The sequence below is a fragment of the Rhineura floridana genome, chromosome 1 (genome assembly GCF_030035675.1).
Source record: "Rhineura floridana isolate rRhiFlo1 chromosome 1, rRhiFlo1.hap2, whole genome shotgun sequence".
In the NCBI taxonomy this organism is placed as follows: domain Eukaryota; kingdom Metazoa; phylum Chordata; class Lepidosauria; order Squamata; family Rhineuridae; genus Rhineura; species Rhineura floridana.
The window spans coordinates 320,664,185-320,688,037 of NC_084480.1; the positions used below are offsets into that span (position 1 = coordinate 320,664,185).

Genomic DNA, 23,853 nt, shown 5'->3' on the forward strand with positions numbered 1-23,853 from the left:
ACAATAGAATCATAACAATCAGTATAAAACACAAAGACGAAAGGCTGAAAAAAGTAAGGTTAAATTAAGCATGGCTTCCAATACCTTGAGACAACAAATCTCCACCATGCAATGAAAGCCCATCAGGGTCATGACGTTCTGTACCCATAAGGAGAGGGAGTTCCACAACCCGCGGCGCCACCAAGAAGAAGGCTCTGCTTGTGGTCACTGGGACCACAAGCAGGGCCACCCCTGCTGATCTCAGTACTCGGATTGGCTGATATGGGGAGAGGCATTCCAACAAATACCTAGGCCCCAAGCCCTTAATGCATTAATATTAACACCTTGAATTGGGACCCATAATATACGGGCATCCAGGGCAGATTGCTACCACTCTTCTTAATTCATCCATTGCTGTTCTTGATTCCCTTAGGGCTCTCTACGCTGGTGATCCTGTCAACGGGAATGGGGAAATCTCTCTGTTACCAGCTCCCTGCGTATCTATACAGCAAGCGGTCCAAATGCATCACCTTGGTGATCTCTCCTCTCGTATCACTGATGGATGACCAAGTAAGTTTGCAGATCCTTGTGGGATTTTGCAGTTTGTGTAATATAATATCCTCACTTGTGGTGTAGAGAGGGGAGGAGGAAGGAAGCTCTCTAGGGTCTAGATTTAGGAACCCAAAAAGCTGCCTTACCACTGAGTAAGACCAATGGTCCATCTAGGCCAGTACTGCCTAGACAGACTGGCAGTGGCTTTCAGGCACGAGTCTTTCCCAGCCCTACCTGGACATGTCAGGGGTTGAGCTTTGGACCTTCTGCGTACATCACCCACCACCAGACCTTAACAGGGCACTCTGCTCTTTCGGATGCGACAGTCGAGAAGCACAGCTGCTTGCTCGGGATGCAAAGAGCTTTTATTTATTTGTTTTCAGTGAAGGATGGAGGAGTTCAACAAAACAGGTTTTGGCACAAAATTCGGTTTTCAAAACTTAGCTTTGAAGGACACTTTAAATACAGTAACTTTTTCTGATCAATTTTCAGTCCTAATGGCAGGTAACAGGGCTGGGAAAAACTTCTGCCAAAAATACTGCCAGTGAGTGGAGACGGTATTGGGCTACGTCAGGGGTGGGGAATCCGTGGGGGCCCCCAGATGTTGTTGGACTCCGAACTCCCATCAGCCCCAGCAACCAGCATGGCCAGCAGTCAGGGATGATGTGAGCTATAGTCCAGTAGCTTCTGGAGAGCCCCCCTGGATTCCTCACCCCTGGATTAGATGAGCCAAGGGTCACCCTCTAGCCCAGCAGAAGGGCAGCTCCATATGTATATGAATAAGCAGTATATCCACGATAAGGAATGTTAAGTTCAGATAAAAGAGGAAGGTCTTCAATAGACACCGAAAAGATAACAGAGATGGCGCTTGACTAATATTTAAGGGTAGGGAGTTCCACAGGAAAATATAATATAAATTCTGTTTTGTGCAAGCAGATTCCAGTTGGAAGGATTTGCTCAATTTTTTGTTTTGATGGGAGTTTGGAGTCCAGCAACATCTGGAGGGCTCCCCGGGGTTCCTCACCCCTGGATTAGATAGGCCAAGGGTCACCCTCTAGCCCGGCAGAAGGCAGCTCCATGTGTATATGAATAAGTAGTATATCCACGATAAGGAATGTTAAGTTCAGATAAAAGAATATATTTATTTATTATGTGATTTGTATCCCGCCCTTCCTCCCAGCAGGAGTCCAGGGCGGCAAACAAAAGCACTAAAAACACTTTAAAACAACAGAAAAACAGACCTTAAAATTCATTAAAACAAAACAACTTTAAAAACATTTTTTTTAAAAGCTTTGAAGATGATTTTTTTTAAAAAAAGGTTAAAAAACATATATATATATTTAAAGTTTAAAAGCATGTTAAAAAGCAATTCCAGCACAGAAGCAGAATGGGATAAGGTCTCTGCTTAAAAGGGTTGTTGAAAGAGGAAGGTCTTCAATAGACACCAAAAAGATAACAGAGATGGCGCTTGACTAATATTTAAGGGTAGGGAGTTCCACAGGAAAATATAATATAAATTCTGTTTTGTGCAAGCAGATTCCAGTTGGAAGGATTTGCTCAATTTTTTGTTTTGATGGGAGTTTGGAGTCCAGCAACATCTGGAGGGCTCCCCGGGGTTCCTCACCCCTGGATTAGATAGGCCAAGGGTCACCCTCTAGCCCGGCAGAAGGCAGCTCCATGTGTATATGAATAAGTAGTATATCCACGATAAGGAATGTTAAGTTCAGATAAAAGAATATATTTATTTATTATGTGATTTGTATCCCGCCCTTCCTCCCAGCAGGAGTCCAGGGCGGCAAACAAAAGCACTAAAAACACTTTAAAACAACAGAAAAACAGACCTTAAAATTCATTAAAACAAAACAACTTTAAAAACATTTTTTTTAAAAGCTTTGAAGATGATTTTTTTTAAAAAAAGGTTAAAAAACATATATATATATTTAAAGTTTAAAAGCATGTTAAAAAGCAATTCCAGCACAGAAGCAGAATGGGATAAAGTCTCTGCTTAAAAGGGTTGTTGAAAGAGGAAGGTCTTCAATAGACACCGAAAAGATAACAGAGATGGCGCTTGACTAATATTTAAGGGTAGGGAGTTCCACAGGAAAATATAATATAAATTCTGTTTTGTGCAAGCAGATTCCAGTTGGAAGGATTTGCTCAATTTTTTGTTTTGATGGGAGTTTGGAGTCCAGCAACATCTGGAGGGCCCCCCGGGGTTCCTCACGCCTGGATTAGATAGGCCAAGGGTCACCCTCTAGCCTGGCAGAAGGCAGCTCCATGTGTATATGAATAAGCAGTATATCCATGATAAGGAATGTTAAGTTCAGACTAAAAGAATATAATTCTATTTTTTTGCAAGCAGATTCCAGTTGGAACGATTTGCTCAATTCTTTGTTTCCAGATTTATTTTGGCTCCCGTGTAGATCAAGACTAGATTTTAAGCTAGAAATTAGAGGGCTGGGGGAGGCATCCTTTTTTCGCAAACAGGGCTATTGTTATTACCTAATGTTCTTTTAGTGCCAACAGCATGCTGCGTGTTGCACAGAGCATAGAAGTGATGTAGTCCCAGCCCGTAGTCTGCCTTAGATGGACACAACCAGGCTGGAGGGGAGGCCTCAAATACTGGCCCATGGCCTAGAGAGCCAGATGGCAAGGGAGAAGCAAGTCATTTAAGGGCTACATCAGGGATAGCCAACATGGTACCCTGCAGATGTTGTTGGACGACAACTCCATGCTTTGATTTGGATTTCTGCATTGAGCAGGGGGTTGGACTTGATGGCCTTATAGGCCCCTTCCAACTCTACTATTCTATGATTCTATGAACTCTGAGTTTCCCTGACCAATGGCCATCTTTGCTGGGGCTTATGGGAATTATAGTGCAACAACACCAGGAGGGCACCATGTTGACTGTCCCTGGACTACCTGGTGCCAGGGAAGGCTTTTGCTGGGCTTGGAAGAGGCAGAAAAGCTTGACATAGAGAAGGGAGGGGGAGAAGCCCACAAAGGGGCCAGTAGCGGATGAGCTGTGCAGAGCAAAGGGACCTGGAGAGTTAATGGAGAGAATGGCAGGGAAGCAGCACAAGAGACACAAGAGGACGGGCGACTTGACCGTAGCAGCAGGAAATGAGCTTAGGGTAAAACTCAGCACACTTTTTTTTCTCACGGGAAGTTAGAAAGCAGGAACAACTTGCAAGGAGGTGCTTCTCTTGACCGTGCTGTGTCCAACGCTGTCTGGCCCTTGAATGACACACACTTGGTGCTTCTTTTGCAGGTCTCCGGGCTTCCCCAGGGCCTGAAAGCAGTCTGCATGCACTCCAACATGTCCAAGGCCCAGAGAGAGGTTGCTATGGACAGGGTGAGCCAACTGATGTAGAGGCTACAGCGTTCTTACTGTAAACTGCCAAGCTGCAGTGTGCTCTGGCATACCTCCACCCTCCAGTTTGGAGTTTGCTGAGGATGATGATAATTTTGTCTTGCACTCTCAAATGCTCAGAGCGCTTAACACGCATTTTCTGTCTGTAATCCTTACAACAACGTTGTAAGATAAGTGAGCATTATAATTCCCCCATATTGCAGAAGTTGGGTGAGTGGGGGAACTGAGGCTTGCCTAAGTCCACGTGGTGAGTTTGTGGCGGAGGTGAGATTCATACCAGTGACTTACTGATTCATCGCTCATTCCTCTTAACCACTACACCACATAACGCTTTGGGCTTTGGGTGATTGGCTTTCTGAATTGTAAGGCAGTTCAAAGGGAGATCCAGGCTGGTGCAGAGCACAGATGAAGCCCTGGGTGCCAGCAGCTGGAACAGAAACAGGGCTAGAGAAGTAGGCAGGAGGGCCAGCCTCTTGCTCAGAACAGGAGATGTTGGAAGGAACAGTGGGAAAGGGGAACCAATCTGACCTGCGTAGAAACCAGAGATGAATGCTGCCAAGCAAGGCTGTGGCTGAATTTTTAAAGCTGGGCTCAGATGGAAATTGCTGTTCATGACTAACTGCTTTACATGTATGCAGGTAAAGGCAGGGAAGGTTCATGTGCTCCTGCTGTCCCCCGAGGCCTTGGTTGGGGGAGGCCTCTCAACATCCAGTTGCCTCCCACCAGCTGATCAGCTCCCCCCGGTAGCTTTTGCCTGCATTGATGAAGCACACTGTGTCTCGGAGTGGTCCCACAACTTCCGCCCTTGTTACCTGCGGCTGTGTAAGGTATGGAACGAATACATAAGAACATAAGAAGAGCCTGCTGGATCAGGCCAGTGGCCCATCTGGTCCAGCATCTTGTTCTCACAGTGGCCAACCAGGTGCCTGGGGGAAGCCCGCAAACAGGACCCGAGTGCAAGAACACTCTCCCCTCCTACACGCACAAGCAAGGAGGTGGCGCTTGGGCTTTCTCCAGTGTTGACCTCTCCGCACTCTCACAAGTCTCTAACGCCTTCTCTGCGGCAGGTTCTTCGGGATCGCTTGGGCGTGCGCTGCTTCCTGGGCCTCACAGCCACTGCCACCCTCTCTACCGTGCGGGATGTGGCTCATCACTTGGGCATCCCAGAGGGCGAGGGGATTGCTGTGCGATTTGCTGCCGTCCCTCCAAACTTGCACCTCTCTGTCTCTGCAGACAGAGACAAGGACCAGGTGAGTCTGGGGCCAAGTCATCTGTCTTTCTTTGCTGCCAGAGGGTGACTGGTTGTGTGGATGCATTTTTAGAAGTCTTTCTGACTGCAGCTGCGTTGCACGGCATGCACTTACAGCCGTCTGTTGCGGTTTCTTGTTGCAAGCTGATTCACGCGACCTGATTATTGTGGGTCAAGTGAATCTAAGCTGGGTTGGGTGCAAGGTCAATGCTCTTGCCCTCCACCTTCGTTCTGTTTCCCTGTCGGAATTCTTCCCAGTGAGCCATATGAATCTCTTCAATCCTTTTCTCTGGCAAAGAATTCCAAGACCTCTAAACCCTTCTCCACACCAAACCCCCAGATTTTACAACCAAAATAAATTCAGTTTATGCGAATTGATTTGCATTTAAGTGATTCTTGTTGTAGAACATGGATTTTCTACAAAACGCTTTTGAGTAAGATTTGTTGGATTGCGGTAGCAGGGGAAGACAGTGTTTTACTGTTGTTTTCATTGCTTTGAGTTTGTGTTGAAGAGTGACTTTCCGTTGCTTGCTATATCACGACATGGGACAATGGGCTCAAGTTACAGGAAGCCAGATTTCGACTGAACCTCAGGAAAAACTTCCTAACTGTTAGAGCAGTATGGCAATGGAACCAATGGCTTAGGGAGGTGGTGGGCTGTCAATCACTGGAGGCATTCAAGAGGCAGCTCGACAGCCACCTGTTGGGTATGCTTTAAGTTGGATTCCTGTATTGAGCAGGGGGTTGGACTCGATGGCCTTACATTCCCCTTCCAACTCTACTATTCTGTGATTCTATGATCTATTTTTACCCACTCCCTCTCCTTATCACCAGTAGAACATTATTGTTATTGTTATTATTTAGTCATTCTTTTTCAGAAATAAACTCAAAGCAACTTACAGCATTAAAACCAGATATAAAACAAGAATACTTTATAAATCATGCCACATAAGCAAATATATGCAAATTGACTTACTTTGCATTATATATGCAGATTGTAGAAGTCTGTGTTCCTAGCTGCAGAGTTAAGCCTTCGCTGCACCCAGGCAGATTCAACAGCACTAATCTTTTCTGACCTATTATGCTTATAAGTGTAATTGTTCCTATCCAGAAGTGGTGGTTATTTTAGGGGAAGATTTCCACAAAGATTCAATAAGGAATAAGTTGGTTGGTTTGCATATTGTATTAGCAGCGAGAATGCTGGATTTGAACATGGAAAATGTCCAGGTTCAGATTTCTGCTACCCTGGGAGAGGCCTTGTGGGGGTCCCTTTTAGGACTGTAGCCAGAGTAAAATGCTGTTTTGAGTTGCTCAGAGGGAGGACAAGCTATAAATGCAACGAATTCATCCCTAGATAGGAAATGCTTTTCCAGTCTGGTAACATCCCTTATGTCTTGGATGATAGTCTTTTGGCATTCCCTCCTTTCATGCTGAACAGTGGATAGAGCTTTTCCTAGAGTATCTAGGAAGGCAGTGTGGCAACTTCATTCTGATTACAGGCCCTCGTGAGGTTGCTGCAAGGGGAGAGGTTTGGGAGCCTGGACTCCGTCATTGTTTACTGCACACGCCGGGAGGAGACGGCCCGGATTGCAGCCCTCATCCGCACGTGTCTCCAGGGTGTGAAGCTCAAAGAACCTCCCGGTGCTGAGGAGCGGGAAGAGGACAGTAGCAGCATTGCTGAGAAGAGGAAGAAAGCAAAAGGTGGGGGTTCACTGGGGACTGTTGGGAGAGGCAGCCTGGGAAACGGTGAGGCTGGAAAGCACGGGAGCTGGCAGGAATTCAGCAGATTTGTTTGTTTTTCTTCCAGTTCCCATGTTGAATTGAAAATATATGTATTTATTTATTTATAGTCAGCCCCAATCCAAAGGTGTGGAGTGTGTCGCAACAGATTTTTAAACAGCTAAGATATCCAGTTAAAAATGCAACTGCTAGGAACCACCTAAAACCCAGTTATGCAGTGGTCACCTTGCACTTGCCAGTCTTTCTCTGGCTGTAACCCCAGCCTTGGTTTGTCAACCAAAAAAGGAAAATATTACAACACTTCCAAAATAAACTCAGGCTTTCGGAGTTAAAGGTCAGGTGCTGAAAGCACAGATACTGAAAGGGAGTGCAGCTCATTGGTGAGAGGACATGCTTTGCATGCAGAAAGCCTCACCTTCAGTCCTTGGCTTCTCCGGGCGCAGCTACAAAAGTCTCATGGAGAGTCACTGCCACTCAGAGCTAGACGGGCCAGTAGTCTGACTCTGTATGAGGGAGGTTCCTTATTCCTCTGTGCGTCTTGGCATTTCTAAAGCAGGGAGCCATGCACATCCCGTCATGGATGGTTGGGGAATGAATGCCGAAACCTGGATGTAGGAGCAGCCAGAGAGCCAGGAGGTTCAGAGGCTGAGCTGGAGTGCTGGAGACAGGATGGGGAAACAGGCCTACAAACTGTTGTTTAAGCAAAGCCTGAGTGCCTGGCCGGTGTCTTCAGATTCGAAATCAGGCTGGCTTCTTCATTGTATTTCTGCACATTGAGCCGTAAGCCGTTCATGTTTATAAATAACAAAATTGGGCTGGATTACACAAGACATGGCATATTGTTGACTGGGCTTGTGTTGCATTATTCACTAGTCTTGGGACCAGTTGCTTGGGAAGAGTCAGCTTCTCTTGATTTATTTCTTATAAAAGTGTCTACCCTGTTGCTGTTCAAGCAAGTTTCCAGGGTAGATTCCTAGTAAACCCCAGAACAGAATAGAAACAGTTGAACATTGTAAGAGCCTCACTGGACCAGACCCAAAGGCCCATGTCATCCAGAACTCACAGTGGCCAACCAGGTGTCCCAATGGGAACATCCACGAGGCAGGGCATGTACAGCATGCAAACAGCATTTTAAAAAAGCAGCATAAAACCAGGAACAGAGATAAAACAGACTGAAATTGAACAATTAAATCATCTGAGGAAATAAAAAGATATTTGCTTAGTGCTGAAATGACATCAGAGTAGGTGCCAGGCGAGTCTTCCTGGGGAGCTGCCGTTGAGCTAAATTGGAGGCTGGGGAGCCTGTAGCCCTCCAGATGGTGGGACTCCAACTCTCCTTGGCCCCAGCCAGGGTGGCCAATGGTCAGGAATGATGTGAGTGAAAGCCCTATGAGGAGAGACTGAAAGAACTGGGCATGTTTAGGCTGGAGAAGAGAAGACTGAGGGGAGATATGATAGCACTCTTCAAGTACATGAAAGGTTGTCACACAGAGGAGAGTCGGGATCTTTTCTCGATTGTCCCAGAGTGCAGGATACGGAATAATGGGCTCAAGTTGCAGGAAGCCAGTTTTCGACTGGACATCAGGAAAAACTTCCTAACTGTTAGAGCCATACGACAATGGAACCAATTACCTAGAGAGGTAGTGGGCTCTCCAACACTGGAGGCCTTCAAGAGGCAGCTGGACAGCCACCTGTTGGGAATGCTTTGATTTGGATTCCTGCATTGAGCAGGGGGTTGGACTTGATGGCCTTATAGGCCCCTTCCAACTCTACTATTCTATGAGTTGGAGTTCAGGAACATCTGGAGGGCTACAGATTGCCCATCCCATGAAAACTGCATTCGCTTTTGACACAAAGGTCTGGAATCAAATTCTGTCTCCCCTGTCAGAGGTAGGATGCCTCCGGATACCGGTTGCCCGAATGACAGATAGGAAGAATGCTCTTGTGCTCAGGTCCTGCTTGTGGGTTTCCTATTGGGGCATCTGGCTGGCCACTGTGAGAACAGGACGCTGCACTCGATGGGCCATTGGCCTTGTTTATTGATTTAACAAAATGTATATACGGCTTGAATGTAAAGACCCTAAGCGATTTACAAAGAACATTAAAATTATCAATAACACAGTTAAAGACAAGCAATTAAAAACAAATTTAAAACAATTAAAACAGCTACTAACTTAAAAAAAATAAATTAAAACAGATCAATATTTATGCGTCTGTATCTGAAAAGGTTTCAGCAGATACCAAAAGGAATAAAGCAAAGGTGCCTGCCTGATGTCACTAGGCAGGGGCTTCCAGAGTGCAGGTGCTGCCACACTAAAAGAACGATTTAGCAGGCTCTTCTTATGTTCCTAACAGCATCTCTGAATCCCTGGGTTGGGTTTAGGGTCTGTCAGAGGGTGTTTGCTCAGGGCTGTCCAATGAGCCTCGCTTCCATTCTCTTTCAATTTCCATACAGCTAAAAAGAGCATTCGCCGCCCTCTGAAGTGGATTGCCGAAGCCTACCATGCTGGCATGTCTGCTGCTGAACGCCGTCGGGTGCAAAACAACTTCATGTCTGGCCAGTTGCGGGTGGTGGTGGCCACAGTGGCCTTCGGCATGGGGCTGGACAAATCTGATGTGCGTGGTGTGGTGCACTACAACATGCCCAAGAACTTTGAAAGCTACGTGCAGGAGATTGGGCGGGCGGGAAGAGATGGCCAACCAGCCCAGTGCCACCTCTTCCTGCACCCAGAGGTAAAGACCTACAGGGCTCCATTCATTGTATCCTTGGGAGTGACTAAATCCTTTCCACTTCAGGGTTTAAAGCCAGGCTACGCATTCCATTCTGTGGAAAGGAACATGAAATTCTGCTTTTGGGTACCTGTTAAGCAACTTTGCACATGAGAGATGGCGGAGGAGAGCATGAGAAGTGGAACTAGGAGAATTTCTCCCTTTCCATTTCTGTCTCTCCTTGTCCTGATACTCAGGGTACGCTAACACATTTCCAGAACACAACACTGTAAAAACAGCAGAATGCAGTGTCCTGTGGAGCAAGTTATTTAAAACCTAATGAAAACAGTCATGCACAGCTCCAGCTAATACCAGCCAGTCCAAACAAGAAGGCTTTGCAAGATTTGTGGAAAGTTCTCAGCCTGAGACTTTGGCAATCTTCCAGTGGCAGGGAGTTATGGAGTAGCCATTAAGAATACTCTTCTGCATGCTGGATAATCAGCTAGTACAATGCAGAAGGCACTCTTGGCTGATCTTCAAGCTCATAGTGCACCATGAAGGAGGACAAGGAAGTCTGGTCCATAATGTATGTAGAGTCAAAGACGCTTCGGCTTCTGTTGGTTGAGAGTTTGAATTGTAACGGGAAAGCAATGGGAAGCCACTGCAGGCGCTGGGACCTTGATGTCATGTCCTCTTGGTGACTCAGCGCTGGCAGAAGTTAATTTGCTGCATTTCTCCCTAGCAGAACCTTCCAGTCCTCAAAGGCAGCCTCACATAGAGTGTGTTTCAGTAGTTTGTGTGTTTCATTGCTTGTCGTTTGCGTCAGGCCCTTCCTCCAAAGGACCCAGGACAAGACTTATTACCACAACTAACCCATGAGGAAATGATAGTACAAATAATGGTCACTAGCAGGGCCGCATTGTGACTTTTGTGGGCCCCAGGCACTTTTGCCTTCGTGGGCCCCTTCCTCCATAATAATGTCAATATTAAAAATTATTTTTGATATAACTTTAAATACTTCAACATTTTATTTTTTTTCTGTTTTAGGCAAAATTTAATAGATTTTCATGGGCCCTAAAAATTTCATTTTTTTCTGATGTGAGAAAAAAATTAAAAGATTTTCTTCGACCCTAAAAGTTCATTTTTTCCCTTCTGATTTTAAAAGAAATTAAAACATTTTCGTGGGCCCCTAAAAGTATCGTGGGCCCTAAGCACTGTGCCTACTGTGCCTAATGGATAAGTCGGCCCTGGTCACTAGGCCTTGATCGGACAGGAAGGGTTGCAGGCTTTCATTGCCCAATGAAATTGGTTGCAGCTTCTGCCATCTGTCTTCCCCCACCCACACCCAATTCACGCTGTTAGCCTTCTCTCTCCCCAGGGTGAGGATTTGCATGAGTTAAGGCGACACATCTATGCAGACACGGTTGACTTCTTCACTGTGAAGAGGCTCGTACAAAAGGTTTTCCCTTCCTGCAAGTGCCGGGAACTTCACCAGAAACAGGAGGAGCTCGGCAAGGTCAGGAGAGAGAGAGGGGCGGGGCGGGCAGTTTTCCTCTTGTGAGAGCCAGCATGGCCAAGAGTGGCTTGTGGGTGTATGAGCTGACTCTGGGCATGCGGTGAATGATGTGAACGTCCTCTAACATTCCTGCTTGGCTGAAGCCTATTTTTTTCCAAGGCACCCCAAACAGCTGCTTCTCTGTGTCTACAAAGCATAGCCCACATCTGGGTCTGTTTTCAGGGGCATATGCATCACACACAGGAACCACCTAGCGCTAAATCTCCAGGGGACCTGTTCAGAATGGGGTGGAGAATGCTGCTCCTTGTACATTCATGCATGTTTGTGTACTTGGTGGGCGAGGCTGGTTGTCCCTCCTCTATTTCGGTATTTTGCATCTGCTACTAGTAGCTCAAGTCCCCATATGTTAATTCTTTTATATTGCTGTTTTATGGAGATGTTTTATCCAGCTGTTTTGTGCTGCTTTGAAAAGCGGGTTTTCTGTTACGTGTTTTTGTATTTATTTGTGATCAGGGGCAGCAAGGGAGGGGCCATGGGTCAGTGGTAGAGCTTTGCCTACAGAAGGCCTCCGGTTCAATCCCCAAGGGCATCTCCAGGTGGGGCTGGGAGAGTCCCCTGAACCTGAAACCTTAGAGCGCTGCTGCCAGTCAGTGTAGACCTCAATGGGTCACTGGTCTGACTCAGTGTTTTTATGATGTTGTAAATGGCTCAGATATCTTTGAAAGATGGAGCAGTATATAAATTACCAAAATAAATGAAATACTCCCAAGACCAGTGGGCCTGCGGTTCACTGAGAGTGGCCAGTTAAAGCCAGGCGGGGCTGTGCTTATTCCTCCTGCCTCTGCCCTGGGTCCACCAGCTTCTCCACCTCCTCTCCTCCAATTTTTGGGGGGCTCTTGAGGACACAGAAGCCAATTCCCACATCTGGCATCAGCATACAACTCCTCAACCCCAGAGCAGGATGCTCCCCTGCCATTGGATGGCATCACGCTAAATGGCACACAGTTTGTCTCCAGCGGGAAGACCACGGGGGCCCCTTTCACCTGCTGCCTTCCTTTGGTGTCTCCTGTATGTGATAAAGACACCTTTTTGCATCTAGGGCAGTGAAGTGGATGATGTGGAGATGCTGGCTGCCTTGGAAGGAAGCAGTGAGAAGGAGGAGGAGCGGCCTGGACCAGGCGATGGGCAGCCGAGAGCGTGTTACAAGCACGAGAGAGCCATCCCTATTCAGCAGACCGTGGAGGCCCTGGACTTCCGAGAGGAAGGTGAGGAGGCCTGATCAGTCAAGAAGCGGTGGTGATCTTCCCACTCCCAAAACAGAACAAGAGCAGGGCCAGTCCCCATCCCTGAATTGCTGCCCCACCCTCTGCCTTTGCTGGTGCCTCGCCAGCTTCCTCTTCTGTCACAAGTCCTTTATAGCGCTGTTTGTGAACGCACACACCACGGCATCTCAGGCCGCCCCAAGCAAAGGGGAAAAGAACACAGGTTATTGGAAGAGAGAGGAAGAGGCGGCAGCAGCTTGACAGGCCTGATGTGGCCTTTAGGTTTGTTGTTGTTATGTGCCCCCAAGTTGATTACGACTTATGGTGACCCTATGAATCAGCGACCTCCAAGAGCATCTGTCGTGGACCACCCTGTTCAGAGCTTGTAAATTCAGGTCTGTGGCTTCCTTTATGGAATCAATCCATCTCTTGTTTGGCCTTCCTCTTTTTCTACTCCCTTCTGTTTTTCCCAGCATTATGGTCTTTTCTAGTGAATCGTGTCTTCTCATGATGTGTCCAAAGTATGATAACCTCAGATTCATCATTTTAGCTTCTAGTGACAGTTCTGGTTTAATTTGTTCTAACACCCAATTGTTTGTCTTTTTCACAGTCCATGGTATGTGCAAAGCTCTCCTCCAACACCAGATTTCAAATGAGTTGATTTTTCTCTTATCGTTTTTTTTCACTGTCCAATTTTCACATCCATACATAGAGATTGGGAATACCATGGCCTGAATGATCCTGACTTTAGTGTACAGTGATACATCTTTGCATTTGAGGACCTTCTCTAGTTCTCTCACAGCTGCCCTCCCCAGTCTTAGCCTTCTTCTGATTTCTTGACTATTGTCTCCATTTTGGTTAATGACTGTGCCAAGGTATCGATCATCCTTGACAAGTTCAATGTCCTCATTGTCAACCGTAAAGTTACATAAATCTTCTGTTATCATTACTTTAGTCTTTTTGATGTTCAGCTGGTTAATAGGGGCTTGGAAGACATGGGTAGGAGACACAGAGTGTCCACCTGTTCCCTTGGAGCCTTCTTGCCCAGGGCCCAGATGGAACATCTCAAATCTGGCCCACGATCTCTCTGCCCTCTGAAACGTGTGTGAGAGGTGGGCAGATATCCCAGTGGCATTCTCTGCTGGACTTTGTTTTTTTTGCAACAAGCTTGATGGAGCCTGGTTCCCGTTCCTTTGCAAATTTTTGTGGGGAGGGAGATACTTACCAGAGATGGATGCACCAGAGCAGGAGCAGCAGCAAGAAATGCATCCTCCGCTGCAAGAAGGGAGTGCTCCTCTGCACCCCCAACTGAACAGATGTCCTCTTTCCCCATTCAGGTATAGAGACACTTCTGTGTTACCTGGAACTGCACCCCCACCACTGGGTGGAGCTCCTGCACCCCACCTTCTCTTCCTGCCACGTGGCGTGCTATGGTGGCCCTCAGCAGCTGCGGACAGTTGCTCAAAGGTGAGGGAGGGCGGGGGAAACAGAACAGTAGAAAATGATGGCGGGTGAATGGTCTGCTAAGAGATTCAGTAAGCACTCAAGGGAATAGTTTGGATTACAGAAATGGTTGTGTCTAGGGTTGCATTACGCCCTCAGCCTTAAATCAAACTTGGGGTTTTTGCTATCAGATTAAAGGATGCAAGCAAAGCACATGTTCATGAGGTTGCTTCGTTTTCACACTTTTAAATAATACAATAAATTGTAGATGTTGTAATTGCGCATGGTACAGTTCAGCTGTTCTAAGTGATTGTTATTGTAGAGCTGTTCTTGCGTTAGCTGCTTTGAGTATAATTCCTTATCAGAAAGCAGGATGCAAACTGAAGACATAATAATAATAGTAATAATAATTGCTTCTTGTCCCTGCTGTGCCAGGCAAGGGAGAATAAAGAGCTGTGGAAACTGCTGGCAATTTAACATAGCTGTCCTCCCTCATCAAGCTTCTGAGATATTCCCTGACTCGACATACAGTGTTTTCCAGCTATGCTGTGCAGCCATAAGGACTAGAAGCCTGCTTTTGACAAATGCTGCGTTCTGTGCCAGGTGCCAAATTCCATGCTTGCTCGGCACGATCACGGAGAGTACAAGCAGAGCCTTGGCTATATCTGAGGAGCTTTTTGCACTCCTGCACGAATTCTGCAGTGTAAATGGAGGCTCTTTCCTTGGTTGGAGCTGGGCTGCATGAACGTCTTGCTTCCCTGCCTTCTCCTCCCCTCTTCTCTCCCCCTCAGGTGCCCTCCTCTCGCAGTCTGCCTGGCCCAGCAGCGCCTGAAAGGGGTTGACCACACTCATGCCAGCGCTGTGGAGTTTGATGTCATTGAACTGGCCGACTCTATGGGCTGGGAGGTCTTGCCAGTGAAGAGAGCTCTCCGTCAGCTGCAGTGGAGCACCCAGCTGCAGAATGGTAACTGCTCAGGGGATCCTGGCTGGCTGGGCTAGGCTGGAAACAGCCGCACCGGAGCAAGCCTTATGCCTAAACCACTTGCCGACTGTGGTCCAGGAAGGAGCCAGAGAAGCCACATCTTGTTGACCCCTGTATTTAATCCCAACTGGAGGGGGGGGCTGGTCTTCAGAGCAAAAGGCTTCCCTTGCAGCCGACTGCACTGTGAAGGTTTGAGTGGCCGCCTGAGTGACAACTGCTGGAGGAACTTGGGATCCCAAGACAATCCACACCCCCAAAAATAATGTAAATGTACTGCCTTCAAGTCGATTCCGACTTATGGCGACCCTATGAATAGGGTTTTCATGAGAGGCAGTGACTGGCCCAAGGTCACCCAGTGAGCTTCATGGCTGTGTGGGGATTCGAACCCTGGTCTCCCAGGTCGTAGTCCAACACCTTAACCACGACACCACACTGGCTCTCCACACATCCAAAACACTATTTAATTAATTAATTAATTAAAGCTATTTCTATACCGCTTAATACATATAAAAATCTCTAAGTGGTGTACAGGAGATAAAACAACAGCAAATGTTATAAAAATATACAATCAAACCACAATGCAAATGCATACACAATACAAACTAACCAATAAATATTAAGACAACTCCCTTGCACGTCTCCACTCAACATCTCAACATACTAGTACTCAGCAAGGCCATCCAGCGAAGCTGAATGTTGGAAGATTCAGGACAGGCAAAAGAAATAACTTCTTCACCTAGAGAGTAGGCAAACGGTGGAGTTGGCTCCCACAAGAGGCAGAGTGGGCCACCAATGTGGATGTCTTTACAAGGGGCTTAGACCAGCTCACAGAGAACATAATGCTATCAGTGGCTCCCAGGCATGGTGGCTGCCTCCACTCCCAGAGGCTGTTTCCTTTTGAATGCCAGCTGCTGGGAATCAGGAGTGGGGAGAGTGCTGCTGTTGCACTCAGGTCCTGTGTTCCCGTGGGCATTTGGTTGGCCACTGTGGGAACAGAATGCTGGATTAGGTGGGCCGCCTTTGGCCTGATCTAGCTACCGGATTCTTCTTAGGTTCTTAATTCTCATCTCCTTTTGTGGCTCAGGTTCCCACGTCTCTAGGAAGAGCGGGATCCTAGTGGAATTTAGCGAGTTTGCTTTTCACCTGCGTTCCTACGGTGACCTCACCGATGAGGAGCTGGACTCAGTATGTGACTTCTTGCACCAGCGAGTGATGGGCCGTGAAAAGGCAGCCCTCTGCCAGCTCCAAGCATGCTTCCAGGCCTTTCAGAGGTGGGTAGTTGCAAGCAGGCATCACTTTAAAACTGCTTGCAGGACATGGGCAGGGGTGCAGGATTGAAGAACAGGTGTATGTTTGACAAAGGCCTTCCTAAACTCCCCTATCAAAAAGTGTCTCTGCTGCATGCGAAACGCAAGTCAGAAAGAGTTTGTGCTTTCAGTCTGGGGAAAAGGAGAGTTCCTGTTCCAATGGGGGTGGGGGGAGAGCACCCTTGCATGTAATGTTCACTCTCTAAATGTTGCTTTCAAGATCCCCTCCTGCTCTTCCATTCTCTGGACCAGTAAACAATTTCCAAATTGTGCTTCTGGGGAAAATGCTGTGCTTGGAACAGATTGTGCAAATCGGCATTGGTATTTGCACGTTTCTAATTTGGACCTTGAGGAAGGTGGGAAATATTTTTGTGGAGAAAGGCAAAGAGGAAGATGGGAGAAGACAGCAGTAAAGAGGATGCTTTGGGGATGCAGGAGCCTTATTTCTTGTTTTTACATATGTTTATGCTGTATTTTATTATGAGATTTTGAGATGTTTTTGTATTTTTATATTTTGTTGTACACCGCCCAGAGAGCTAATGCTAGTCGGGCGGTATAAAAATCTAATATAATAAATAAATAATAAATAAATAAACTCTGAACATCTAAAGTGGGAGCAGGGCTGAGGGAGGCGGCTGGGCTGTTCTTGTACGAAGCCCGACTTTCCCCCCACTGCTCCTGTCAATCCTGCATGGCTTTCCCCATGCCCACCTGCTTAGCATGCCAGTGACACCACGCTGACCAAAAGCACTATCTTCTGGCACAGCCCTTTTGCCTCTGAGATATGACTGTATCCTTTTTTAAATTTGTTTTTAATGTTTTTAATTGTTGTAAACCGCCCAGAGAGCTAATGCTAGTCAGGCGGTATAAAAATCTAATATAATAAATAAATAATAAATAAATAAACTCTGAACATCTAAAGTGGGAGCAGGGCTGAGGGAGGCGGCTGGGCTGTTCTTGTACGAAGCCCAACTTTCCCCCCACTGCTCCTGTCAATCCTGCATGGCTTTCCCCATGCCCACCTGCTTAGCATGCCAGTGACACCACGCTGACCAAAAGCACTATCTTCTGGCACAGCCCTTTTGCCTCTGAGATATGACTGTATCCTTTTTTAAATGTGTTTTTAATGTTTTTAATTGTTGTAAACCGCCCAGAGAGCTTTGGCAATGGGGTGGTATATAAATGCAATTAATAATAACAATAATAATAATGATCCTACACCTCCCTGAGTGAAATCTGCTCATTCACGCTGGGGAGCCTATTTCATTGCTGAGCTTCCTGGTGCTTAGCCTCAGTCTGCCTCTGTTCTTTTAAAGCCACCTACTTCTTGTCCAGCTACTGATGGATGGTGCTGAAACTGTGTGTGGTTTCTTTGAGGGGAATGGTTTGGGAGTGACACAGGGAAGAGGTCTGGGGGGATTCCTTTTTATGTAATCCGCATCAAGTGTTGGGAAAAGTGAAAGCAACTAGAGCGGGGCAGTGTTTTTTTCATTTTTCATTTTTCTTTGCAACGCGTAGAAACAGAGTTTGGTTTGTTGTAAGCAAAGTTTGTCAGTTAATAAAAGAAATCTGTGTTAAAGAAGTCAAGTTTCCAAGAACGATAGTTCCTTTTAAGAAAGCCTTGGCTGTTGCAATAGACACACACAGTCCACGCAGACCTCATTCTCTGCTCTGGTCCTGGATTGCCTTGCAGGGTGGGGGATGCCCATTGTCCTTCTGCCACCACTGTAGCACGGAGAGAGAGTTTTGGCCCACTGGAGTAGGCACTGAGGGTAGGGCACGTGAGTCTTGCAGTCGGTTCTAAGGTGGAAGGTCTATATATGCAAGCCCATCCTCACTAAGAACTGAAAGCAACTTTGTTCAGAACACATTTGTAAGCTGCCTCAAACACAGAGATGGTGGAAACGCAGGATATGAATCTGTTGAATGAACACATGAATTAAAACTCCTTCAGCTGTGGCTCAGCTGTCAGCATATTCCTCCTGAATCTCACTTTCTCTTGCCAAAGCTTTGCAAGTTTCTTCAGCTCAGTAATGTCTACACTGACTGGCAGCAGCCTCCTAGGGTTTCAGGCAGTAATCATGTCCAGTCTTACCTGGAGATGGTGGGGATTGAACCTGGAACCACCTGCATGAGAAGCAGACACTCTGCCACTGAGCTACATGCCAGTTTTCCACCTGTATTGTCATTGTTTGTAATAGTTTTCAGTGTTTTATCACTTCTTTGCCACCGTGGGCTCCCTTTGGGAGGAAGGATGGAATATAAATTTAATAATAAATAACTAAAATAAAAACCCCTGAAAGCGAATGGAGCTGTGGTGCCCAGAACTGACCTCATTTCTCCAAAAGCAGCCTTAATAGTGCTGAGCAATGCAGTGAAATCTTCCAAGTTGTGAAAACAAAGGCACCCTTGAAATAGCTTTGGCTGGTGTTCAGTTTATCTCTAAATCTTCTTCAGCCCGTTGTCCTTCATCTCTCATGCATCTCTTGCATTTTTGAGTAGTGTGGCTTTCCGGACCTGTGCCTTGTGCTGTGACCATGGGGTCGAAGAGAAGAGCACCCAGCTGAAATCTCTGCTGATGGATTATTTTGAGAAGGATACAATGCTAGATGAAGTGGATCCTGATGCTGAAGATCTCCAGGCCGTTAAAGTGAGAGAACCTGCTTGTCTTTCCTCCTTCTGTTACGCCTCCAAAGCATAGAATTGCACAGGCATCCATCCACCTTGGGAAATAAATTTATTCTGGACCTTGGACTTGTCCAGTTAGTGGCTTCCCAGACCTCAGTCAGGTGCTGTTTGTGTAAATTTACCACTGTCTCCTGCACCCAGTGGAGGCTGGTGGCTCCCATGTCAGTGGGGCAGTGAATCCGCTCCATGTTCTAGCCCCTTGGACAGCTCCTTTAATTCAGAATAAAACCCGGAGCGGATTCACTGCCCCGCTGACATTGGAATCACCAGCCTCCACTGCCTGCACCCTAACCCCAAAAAGTTCCTGGGACTTTATGGTCCCAGTCTGCTCCATAATAATCTTTACAGGTCTGACCAGGCTTTGCCAAATGTCTCCTGAGACAATGTTGAGTGGGCAGGGGACACTGTTGCAGATGTGCTCATATAAACTGTTTGCTTGCCATGGCTATGTGGTTAGGGACTTGCTGTGCAGAGTGGGAGGTTTGGGTTCTAACTCTACTACCCCTTTTTATTTTTCAAGGAAGGGGCTGCAGCAGCTCAGAAAAAGGCTCAGATAGCAGCTGTTGGGAAAGACCTTTCTGTGCCGGAAGAGGTGCTGCCACAAAATCCTAGACTAGATGACCTGTAGCCTGAGCCTTCCTCTTTCTCTTCCTGTGTGAGGAAGCTCCTGTCCCCTTTCAATCCAGAGCTGGGAGAGAGCCAGGTGTGGGGAGCCTCTGGCCCTCCAGACCTTGCTGAACTACAATTCCCATTGGGATGGCCATTCCTGGGGCTGATGGGAGTTGTAGTTCAGCAACGCCTGGAGGCTCCCCCACACCTGCCCTAGAGCCACTGCTCATTGGAATATACAATGCTGGGCAAAAATAAACCCAGCACTCTGACTTGGTACAAAGCAGCTCCGTGTGTCTAAATTAAGTTTCATGTTTACAAAGAAAAATTATCCATGAGATGGCATTGATGTTGAGCAAGATAGCAAATGCCAAAGGATCAGATTAAAGACTGAATTGATAGGAAACTGCTCATTGCCAGCTGTGCAAATTTTATCCAGAGGCTTTCAACGGCAATTGCATTCAGGGAGAAGACGTGGGACTTCTGTAGCACCACATTGAGCCACCCTAACTTCTTCTCCTCCAGCATTGTGCTTTAACTCACCCCCGGTGGGCTTTGCTTCCCGATTGTAGTTTCGAGATTGGGAAGAGCAAATACGAGCAGACATCCGCAACTTCCTGTCTATTCGCCAAGATGAGAAGTTCACTGGCAGGGCTGTGGCCAGAATATTTCATGGCATAGGTAAGTCTGCAACAATTCCTGGTCTGCTCTGTTTTTATTTATTTATTATTTATTTATTTATTTATTTAAAATGTTTCTCTCCCGCCCTTCTACCCTATAATAGGGCACTCAGGGCGGCTTACAAAAATAAAATCAAATAAAATCAAACACTTACATAATAAAATTGTAAACAGTAAAATCACAAAAACATTAAAATACATAAAATACAATTAAAATACATAATACAATATATATATATATATATACACACACATACATATATATAGGGATTGGTACTAAAGAGACTACAAAGGTAAAATTTGACGTAGAAGGCATAAAATCAGTTTTACAATTTTACAGCCGGGAGCATCAGCACAGAACATGGCACTATGCTGACATTGTATTGATGTCCACAAAATGTCTGCATAATCATGATCTGATCTATTAAAATCAAAGGCAACTGGATATCACATTTGCCACAGTCCTGTAGAGCACCCTTTGCCACCTGGGCGACCTCCAGATGTTTTGGACTACAAGTCTCAGCCCCAGCCAGCTGATGCGAGTTGTAGTCCAAAACATCTGGAGGTCACGTGGGTGGCAAAGGCTGCTGTAAGCTAACCAAACTGGTAATCCTTAACTGTATCAGCAACTGCCGGCTAGCAGGGTGCTCTGTTGGGCAATCTAATGGCCTGTATTTATTTTTTATTTTTTGATAAATGTCCAACTACTTGTAAATCTTTTGTTGTGAGGGATATTGATTTCTAACCTCCCGAGTTGCAGCACTGTTGTGGGCAAGTCTCATTTTCCTAGGACTATGATGTTAGTTAAAATGTGGTTCTCCGTCCAGCTAGAAATTAAAATTGAGCTGGCTGTGTGCATCCTTGTGGTTATCTATTAATCACAGGCACCTCTTGGATAGTGCCTATAACATCACTAATCACAAAAGTCACAAATCCCTTACCAATATCCATCCCATCTTGGGTATTCTTAAAGTATGTTTTATTTTTAATTAAATGCTCTTCTGCTTCAAAAACACAATTTCATCTTTATGTTCTGCTTCTTTAAAGTGGGCAAATAGCCTTTTCAAAGTGACAACAGTTATAGGTATATTCTCTCGCCCCCCCCCAAAAAAAACCAAGAAGACAGTTGCGTGGAAAACAAAATTACATCACAGATAAAAAAATAACATTTTTCCCCTGCAGAGCTATTGTCTCTGTGTTTCTTGCAAACCAGCTTCCACGTTCAGCAGCAAGGCTACCACAAAAGTTATGCTTGTACAGATCTCTCATATCTTCTGCAGGATCAGGCATGATACAAATCGGAAAGTCTCTTCTGCTGCGCCAAAGCAAGGCATGTCTGTGCAATTCCAAAGTGAGGGACAATCAGCAGTGATGTACTTCGAATTAAGGATCTAAATATCCAAACAACACAAAATGAAATAAGATATAACTGGTATTATAAAATTATTCTATTGAGTTGAGTATCTTTAGGATATGTTTGTATCTGTTTATATTTATTTATTTTATTGAGTTTATATCCCACCCTTCCTCTCGAAGGAACCCAGGGTGGTACATATAAAAACCAATCAATTTAACAAGAAGAAAGCATTTTAAAGCATTCTAAAATCACAATTAAAACATTTCAAATACAGTTACAATTAAAAACATGCTGAAACACTGTTAAAATATTCTAAAAACACAGTTAAAAACATCATTCCACCAGTGGTCTTTGCCAGGAACGGCCCGCTTTAGCCGTGATACTAAATAATTTTATAACACCAGTTTTACAGAGAAATCTGGCTGGTTCTGCCACAGGAAACGGAAGTCTCAGCATTGAGACTCTCCTGCTATCCAGACCAGGCTCTCACGGCCGCTGCCTTCTGTGCCGTTCTATTGGATGTGGGAAGGGCAAACAGCTGAGCAAAGATGACTGCGTTTCATTTTCATTTTGCCTGTGCGTATGGCCATGTGGGTCTTCAGCTCCCATCCCGCAGCCCTCATGGCCAGTGGCCAGGGACTGAGGAAGCTGTAGCCAAAGCATATGGAGGGCCACAGGTTCCCCTTCCCTGGTGTGTGAGAGATAGTCAGTAATCTAGGCAAACTTTAGATATATTTTACAGGAACTCCTACTTATGGTGGAGATGTCAGTGTCTACTATTGCAACAGGACATTTTCCTGATTGAAGCAGAGCAACCCGGTTCCTTATGCACTTCTTCTTCTTCTTCTTCTTCTTCTTCTTCTTATTATTATTATTATTATTAAATTTGTATTCCGCCCTTCCAGCAGGAGCCCAGGGTGGCAAACAAAGCACTAAAAACACTTTAAAACATCATAAAAACAGATCTTAAAATACATTAAAACAAAACAGCGTTAAAAACATTTAAAAAAAACTTTTTAAAAGTGTTAAAAACAGTATTAAAAAACATATTAAGCAATTCTAACACAGATGCAGACTGGGATAGGTCTCAACCTAAAAGGCTTGTTGAAAGAGGAAAGTCTTCAAAAGGCGCTGAAAAGATAGCAGAGATGGCGCCTGCCTAATATTCAAAGGGAGGGAATTCCACAGGGTAGTTGCCGCCACACTAAAGGTCCATTTCCTATATCGTGCAGAACGAACCTCCTGATGAGACGGTATCTGCGGGAGGCCCTCACCTGTAGAGCACAGTGATCGACTGGGCATATTAAGCCAAAGCTGCAGGCTTGGTGCTAGAAGACAAGAGTCAGGAACCGCACAGGTGGCATTTTCTGTCCTTTGTTTCATTGAGAACTGGTGGTTGATTGAGGTTTTTCTGTCTGGACAGGAAGCCCATGCTACCCTGCCCAGATTTATGGCAGAGACTGGCGTTTCTGGAGGAAGTACATACACTTTGACTTCAACAAGATTATACGCATGGCCACGGAAGAGATCATCCATTGGAAGTGAGTTCATCCTGCACTGGTTTCTCCAGAGGTGAAATCCCACAGCAAGGCTTCAGGATTGCTCCGACTGGAAGATGGAACTGATGCTAGCGCTGGGACCACAGCAGCTACAGCTCCCCCCCATCATCCCCCAAGGTTTCTTGGAACTTCTCTGCAGGGCAGATGGACCCTAGGCAATTGAATGAAATTTTCCATTGCTCTGGAATAAGCAGTGGTTTAGTGGAGAGTGGCTTGTTTTCATCTTTAGGCTTTTCCACTCGTATGTAAAGCTTCCTTTTTTATGTTTGGGATTATTTAAAATTTGTCCTGATTTTTATCATTTTTTTAAAAAACCACGTTTTTTGGTGAGAAAGCGAGTTGTTGCCTCCTGACTTATCTTCAAAAGATTTTTATTATTTTTATATACAATCTGGAGTTGTGCGTATTTTGCGAGTATCGAACAGTGTTCCTGAATGGCTTTCCTTCTTCCTCCAGGGTGCTGGCATTTGGGAGAGGGAGGAGAGAGGGTTTGGGCAATTGGGAGAGGCTTGGCATTGACTGACATCAGTAAGCATCACTTTGAAGAACTGATGGGCAAATCCTTTTCCATAATAGAACTGTGAGCATTTGTTTCTATGTACTGTTTTTAACAATATAAACTTTTAAATGTTTGACTGCTGCTCACTTCAAAGATGGCATTTTCACCTCTGCTAAACCTACTTCAGCCAGTGTATGCAGGGACCTTTAGCTATGTATCTCTAAATAAGCCGAGGAATGCTTGCACTATGTTATAAAATTAATCCTAAAACTATTGTCTTGGGCACAGATCTTCTCTCAGTTCCCCCCACATCCTTTCTGTACATTGCTGTTAATAAATATAAAAAGTA

The 23,853-nt window shown here is 45.7% G+C and overlaps 1 protein-coding gene across 4 annotated transcripts in view; it reads left to right on the forward strand.

Moving 5' to 3' along the window:
• Positions 1–23,853, forward strand: part of RECQL4 (RecQ like helicase 4) — a 55,072-nt gene extending 31,219 nt beyond the window's left edge. For all 4 annotated transcript variants that reach the window (XM_061607126.1, XM_061607125.1, XM_061607127.1 and 1 more), the window contains 14 exons: positions 413–549; positions 3,803–3,886; positions 4,543–4,731; positions 4,972–5,154; positions 6,653–6,854; positions 9,349–9,626; positions 10,981–11,118; positions 12,218–12,383; positions 13,718–13,847; positions 14,615–14,787; positions 15,890–16,076; positions 18,615–18,762; positions 19,982–20,090; positions 22,870–23,853. In XM_061607126.1, the coding sequence (XP_061463110.1) occupies positions 413–549; positions 3,803–3,886; positions 4,543–4,731; positions 4,972–5,154; positions 6,653–6,854; positions 9,349–9,626; positions 10,981–11,118; positions 12,218–12,383; positions 13,718–13,847; positions 14,615–14,787; positions 15,890–16,076; positions 18,615–18,762; positions 19,982–20,090; positions 22,870–22,991 (2,246 nt within the window). In that variant the 3' untranslated portion in view covers positions 22,992–23,853. The remainder of the gene's footprint in view (positions 1–412; positions 550–3,802; positions 3,887–4,542; positions 4,732–4,971; positions 5,155–6,652; positions 6,855–9,348; positions 9,627–10,980; positions 11,119–12,217; positions 12,384–13,717; positions 13,848–14,614; positions 14,788–15,889; positions 16,077–18,614; positions 18,763–19,981; positions 20,091–22,869) is intronic.